At 33.2% G+C, this 6,779-nt stretch overlaps 1 protein-coding gene across 1 annotated transcript; it reads right to left on the reverse strand.

The window, feature by feature from the left end:
- Positions 1 to 2,180: 2,180 nt before the first annotated feature.
- TRIADDRAFT_60676 (uncharacterized protein) lies at positions 2,181 to 5,228 on the reverse strand (the record flags this gene model as incomplete). Its single annotated transcript, XM_002116705.1, has 1 exon — positions 2,181 to 5,228. The coding sequence occupies one exon, from the start codon at positions 5,226 to 5,228 to the stop codon at positions 2,181 to 2,183; it is 3,048 nt and encodes a 1,015-aa protein (XP_002116741.1).
- Positions 5,229 to 6,779: the final 1,551 nt, after the last annotated feature.

Genomic DNA, 6,779 nt, shown 5'->3' on the forward strand with positions numbered 1-6,779 from the left:
CGGAGAAGATAAATAGGATTCTTCTCCGACAGAAAAACTGATATTAATTGTTACTTCTAAGATTTAGGGCCATGTCAACCATTGTTAGATTCATGGGAGATTTGCTCTACCGCATTTTAAAAACCTATTCATTGCCTGTTGAATTCTATTTCGTTCTTTCGTTTTGTCAGATTAATTTTTCTATAACTATATCATTTTCTTTTCGGTAAGAACACTGATGCACATTGAGGATATAACATTTGGTTTAATGCATTGACGATTTTGTATTACTTTGTTTGTTTCTAAGGCACAGGCAAATTGATTTACGGTCTTAACGAGCATTTTGATGTTGCGCTATGAAAGCGAATAGTAGTACTGATCGTTTTAACAACTAGTTAGGGATCATAAAGATTCTTGATTAATCTAGACGGTTGTCATATAGCACTAAAATTGATAAGAATTACAGTTTAGTATGTAAGATTACGTGCAAACCACCATTCGTAACAGCTACTTATTGGTAGAAGGCCTAATTTATATTTTAAAGTATTCTTTAACAAGGCATCAAGAATTACTTATCTTTGAAACACTCAATCAAAAACGGTTTGATAAAAGATGTTGTCATCAAACCATTTAATTTTGAGCATATTTTCTATAGCCATTTATAACGTATATTGTAAAGTTTTAGCTACGAACTCTGAAAGGTCAAAATTTTTTCATATACGGATTTGTTTGAGCTACAAGCAAATATCTTTATATTATATTCGTGCCCGATACGAGACTCTAAGGTTATACTGAATCTACGTTACGACTGCATAGGATTAGGATATTCACTTTGCTTCCAAAAGTTTTACCTAATGTCTTATGGGAGAACTGATGTGTAAGTTTTCTATAAGTATGATAAAAAGGCCTCTTAATTTCTTTAGTTATCTCATATCGGTATCTCTATAATGTCTAAATAAGTAGTAGAGTCTATTATACTCTTCCACCCGTATAGAAATAGGATATTAACGATTCCAATCCTTCGACTTCAAGCTTGTGGGTATTACTTAACTACTCCCTGATATCGATATTTGTTAATCAAAAATTTTTCGTCATCGCTTAAGCGCTATCCTTTAACGTTATATTAATTATTCATCAGCGAACATAATGCAAAATCTTTTCTATTAATATTCTACCATATTTACTATGGTATATGATATACAGTGCGTATATATTACTGCATTTTTAGACAATCAAAGACAAAACCTTCTAAGTTAACTTTTGGGCAAGATAAATTTATTATTGTCATTATTGTTTGCTAGGCGAAAAAAATGAATCACCAAAGGAATAACGATTGCGTACGCGATTACTTTTCATATGGTCAGAAACTGAATGATAAATGTAGTCATGCATGTATGTTTGTATAACTACGTAAACCTTCAGTAATTTAGAGCATAGCGATTGTTACTATTAGGCTCACCGCTTATTAATCTTAGCAATTAAAATTAATGCCCATACCGGACAACAAAGGAAGCTACTAAAGTAACCATTACATATTGCGATTGTAACATAGCAGATTTATAAAGCAAACCAGCATATTCTGGTGCTAAGATAGTAGTATGATATTGCATTTAAAGTATTATTAACTTTCATAAATTATCGATATATTAAAACGAATGGCCGAGGATCTAATCCAAGGGCAATTCGAATATATTTAATGAACGGATATGGCATCGAATTGGCACCTTTATGTAATTAAATTATCCTCATAATTGAGATTAGAAGAAATGCCAAGCAAACTAATTGTGCAACAATTAAATCTTTTACATAAATAAATAAAGTGAGCGTTAGTAAAGATGATAACAGTCAAGAATTCTAAAACGCAATATTAGACATACTAGGCCATAGCCTAAACAGTTTACATAGACATATTCTTTAAAGGCATTAAAAATTGAAGTAATAACTATTCATCATTACTGAAGTAAAAATCGTTGTTACGAAAGAAATTTCGATTTTAGCATTGGTATGCGATCGAAAGTTAATGCATTATTGAAAAATAAACGTTAACATTCTTTTAACGAATAATGTCCTGGACAACATTTCAGGTAAAGCAAATAAGCTAAAGCTTATACTTCTTCCAGAGTTGGGGATCGATTATGGCACTTTGTATGATATTTTTTAGCTGCAATAAATCTGTAGCTTCAAATCCATCAATTTTGCCTTTATAATAACACCACTAAAGCTGCAACAATAAGCGTTATTAATTTATAATTTCCGTAGTCGGGCCTATGAGCAGCATTAACATGAGGACTATCCAAACATTGGCTGCTGGTAATACAGATTTTTTGCGATGATATAAACGGCGTTGACCAATGCTTTGTAATTTCACCACCTGGCCGAAAGACACCACCGATCCCGAAAAAGAAGTAATGACATCCTTCTAAGCTGATATCTGTTTCTGTATCGTTAGTAGTCACATTACGATAAAAACGAAAAGTGGCACGACCATCAATAATCGAACTACTTATTAAAAAGACATTTTGATTGTACTGAGAATCCATCTGCGCATAGTGATTGCTAGTATTAACTGTTAGATAGCGATCATAAATTGTAGGAGCATCATTTAAGAACGATGCCACGATAGCATCAGAATTATTCATATGGCGATCGTCAGATATACCCATAGCAATCCAGCGATCAGTTCTTGATGCCATTGTTATTTCAATTCGGCCATCCTTATACACTTTCCAATTGAGTTGATTCTGACAGATACCAATATCACAGCCAGTAATCCAACTACCGGAACAATTATCAAAGACAAGACTATCTTTTCGAGCACCAACATCGGGTGGAATATCATCTGAGCATATGCTTGGGAAGATACAAATAATTTCCGATGTAATGCTTGGCTTTAATGGATGTTTACTTAAAATTCCAGTATCAGGATTAAAATCGCCACCAACTGCTAAGAAAAAATGGTTGCAGCCAAATAAAATAGTATCCCCTTGTGAATCACCAGTAATAATATGACGATAGAAATTGAAAGTAACTTCGCCATTAATGTTAGAACTATTGATAAGGTAAGCATCGTTGATAGCATCTACCTTTGGTGTTTTATAGCCATCAATAAAACTATCCATTAATGTTGGCGTGCTATTATAATACCAGCCAACGATAGCATCTGTATTGGGCATTTTTTCCTGATAAGAAAAGCCAAGAGCAACCCATTTATCGGTTTTCGACTTCATTTGAAAATGAATAGTTCCGTCATTATATACATTCCAATTCACTCGACTCTGGCAATCTCCATTAAAACATCCAGTTCTCCATTGGCCTGAGCAAGCCTTTAAAGTTAACTTTTCAAACTTTGGAGCCTTATGTTGTAAACATTGGCTACCATTGATACAAATCTTTCGACTAGTTATATGAGGTATCGTTGGGTGCTTTGATATAATTTTCGTTCCAGGATCAAAATCGCCTCCTACTCCATAAAAGAAATAATGACATCCTTGTAAACTGATGTCACTAATACGATCAGTGGTTGTTAAGTTACGAGCAAAACCCAACGTCGTGATACCGTTTATTTGAGATCCGTTAATTAAATAGACATTATCTTGAATGTCAATAATTGGTATAGTATTTATGATATATCGATCTGTTATAGTTGGCTTATTGTAAGCATACCATCCTACTATGGCATCAGAAGCATTCATCTTTTTATCATGTGAAATACCTAATGCAATCCATTTATTGGTCTTAGACGCCATTTCAAAATGGATTGTTCCGTCACCATATATCTGCCAGGTTAATTGATTAAGACACTCACCACTACCGCATTGGGTGCTCCAACTACCTGAACATGCACTTGTATGGAGCCGTGCATCGTCGAAAAAATTCAGCGATAGTCTTCCGCGATTAGTCATGCCGTGATACTTTAACTCATCCAAATCATAATAATTATCTTGTCGTGGACTACTCTGAGAACCTGATGGGAATTGAAGAGATTGGGGCAATTTTGCATCATATGCATAAATAATATCCATAATGCTATTGGTTATGTTATGATCACTACTTTCATTAGCTACTAAATTTCGACGCCATCGCAATGTAGTGATACCATTAATTTCAATGCCGACAGCAGCTGTTAAGCTGTCACTACCTTGATAAAATGAATCCTCCCTTGGTGAACTACGATCGCGCGAATAATAATCGAATAAACGAAATAAATTACCTCGAGCACTCCCAATTACCATATCCATACAGTCCATGGAGTGATTTACCCGTTTATCAGTCTGACTATTTGGTTGTGAGTTAATTGGTGAAATTAATAATCCTTGCGCTGCTCCAGCTGGGAAAAGTTGACACGATTGTTTTAATTCACGTGGACGCCAACCCAATCCCAGCCAGCTCATAGTTTTAGCTTGGTGGATAACTTCAATCTCATTACTCTGGCGTATTATTTTATACCAAATTCGACTGTTTGAATCTAGTTCGGAATAAGTATGCTTTGAGACATCATCTGGCATTGCAACGGTCAATGAGGAGACTTTAGAACATTTATATCCGTAAAAACCAGGTAAACAATAGCACTGTTTGAGTGGATAGTTATAATTTTGATTAATGATCAAGCAACGACCATTATTATTGCAATCTGCTTCATTTTGACATTCATATTGGTACTGACAGCGTTCGCCAGTTGCAGTATTGTTAGTACAGAAACATAATGGCAAATTATTAGTACAATGATGATTTATGATGCCATCGTTATAACAGTTAAGTTCATGACATGAAAATTTAGCAATTTCAACATCAGCACAACTCCAAACAGAGTAGGGACTAGGATAAAAATTCCTATCGGCACCATAATGAATTAAGCGAATAATACAATGTTGACAAGAAAAATCTTTAGGCAAACTAATAGTGTAATTTTGAACGATTGAGATATTTTTCGCTGGATTAGAATTGGCATTGCTATTAGGCGCCAATTCATATGCAATCGATCCATTAAGAAATAGTAGCTGAATTTTAAAATCGCCGCAATCCGATAAAGCCATATGCCATGTTACATCAACATTGGAACCAGTTATTAGCTTAGTCTTGAAAGTTGTTTTCATGGCATTTTCTGGCATTCCACAGGGACTTTTCGTGGTAAGATTAGTTAAAAAATCGAAATCATATTGTCTTGCTTTCGGATAAGTTAACCGAATATGTCCATCAACTAAATACGATGTAAATGTTCCGATTACAAACAGCAAGCCGATAGCTTTCATTTTTGGCTGACTAAAAATGAACTTATCCTTTAGTGACCAAGAATTGAAGCTTTTAAGCTTGCATCAAATTTGATAGATTAAATAAATAGAACGAGTTACTGCTTTTATTCAAACAAAGAATCTTACGTCCAACGATAGAAAATAGCATTAAATGTGTTATTTTTTTCTCATGATTTGTATTAAAACAAGGACCCCAACAGAATATACTGTAGATTGGAGACAAGTATTGAATGGTAGTTATAGTTATTCATTTTCATTTTGAATGGATTCTTATAGCTAGGCAGGCTATGTGTAGTAATCTACAGTATGTTGCACTCTATTACTTAATTTGTTCCTATTGTATTTTCAACGTTAGGATATTACTAAGTTGAAAAGAGTCAATTTTATTTACCGAGTAATATCTATAAATGAATAGAATAGAGGCAATTATCCTATTCCATACATTTTCTCTACTAGCCAGCAAGCCAAAAAAATACTCGCAAACAATGATCTTATTTATTATGATGAACATGCATTGCCTTTACTTTTGTTGTTTTGTACCGTTATAGCCAGAACACAATAGGTCAAACAATATAGTACGGTCTACATGTAGATAAAGTATTGTAGGCGGGTAATTTCGAGGAAGAAAAAGATAGCTCTTGTTGGTTTTAATATAAAAATGTTATTAATAACTACCGTAGCGCGCTTTACTGGTGATAGAGTAATAATCTGTGGTGCGATGAATTCAATTTTAATGCTGCAAAAGCGACAAAGTAAAAATTATTGATAAAATCAGCGAATGCTGCCTTGATACGCTCGTATATTGATATCAATTAGACTCTGAAAAGTGCCTATATCAAGCTCAAATCGAATGATACTAATAGTAAATTTGCAATTTAGTTAATGCCATTAATAGTGTACATACCGTGTAGTATTTATTATCATTAATAACTTTGTTATCCAATGAAGCTATTTTAAATAATTTATTATTCTTGTTGAAAGTAACGCTATTCAGTTGATAGAAAAATATTAAAACAATACATGCTATCGGCTAACTATCAGAACTACGTATAATTTGTCGTCATTGAAAAAGATAGAGAGGGGGTAGAGTTATCCTCATCGATAAAGCGCTATATGGGTAAGAAAGAAAATAAAATCTTGCAAATGGCCTTATTGGAGAAGAATTCCTTGCAGCTAAAAAATATAACAGAGCTTTCTGAGATTTTGACACCATTCCACTGCATTATTTTTATTGATCAGTTGACTTTATTTATCGTGACATACTATCCATAAATCAAAAAATTTAAATAAATAACACATGTAGGTAGTAAAAGAAATATGTAGGGAATTAGATAATTACTTTGTATTGGTTTCATTATAAGAAGATAAATATTGAAGTAGTTGATATCGAATATAGTAAATTATCAATACCCAAACTAGTTTCTATACTTGTTTATATCGTAGAATTAATAAATGCATAGATTTAAAAATTTGTTTTTATCGCTGCTATTAGACCATTTCTTAGATTAGGAGTCGATTAAGTACAATTTTTTGATTATCATTAAGGTTATC

Source organism: Trichoplax adhaerens, genomic scaffold, assembly GCF_000150275.1.
Source record: "Trichoplax adhaerens TRIADscaffold_17 genomic scaffold, whole genome shotgun sequence".
NCBI classification, from domain to species: domain Eukaryota; kingdom Metazoa; phylum Placozoa; class Uniplacotomia; order Trichoplacea; family Trichoplacidae; genus Trichoplax; species Trichoplax adhaerens.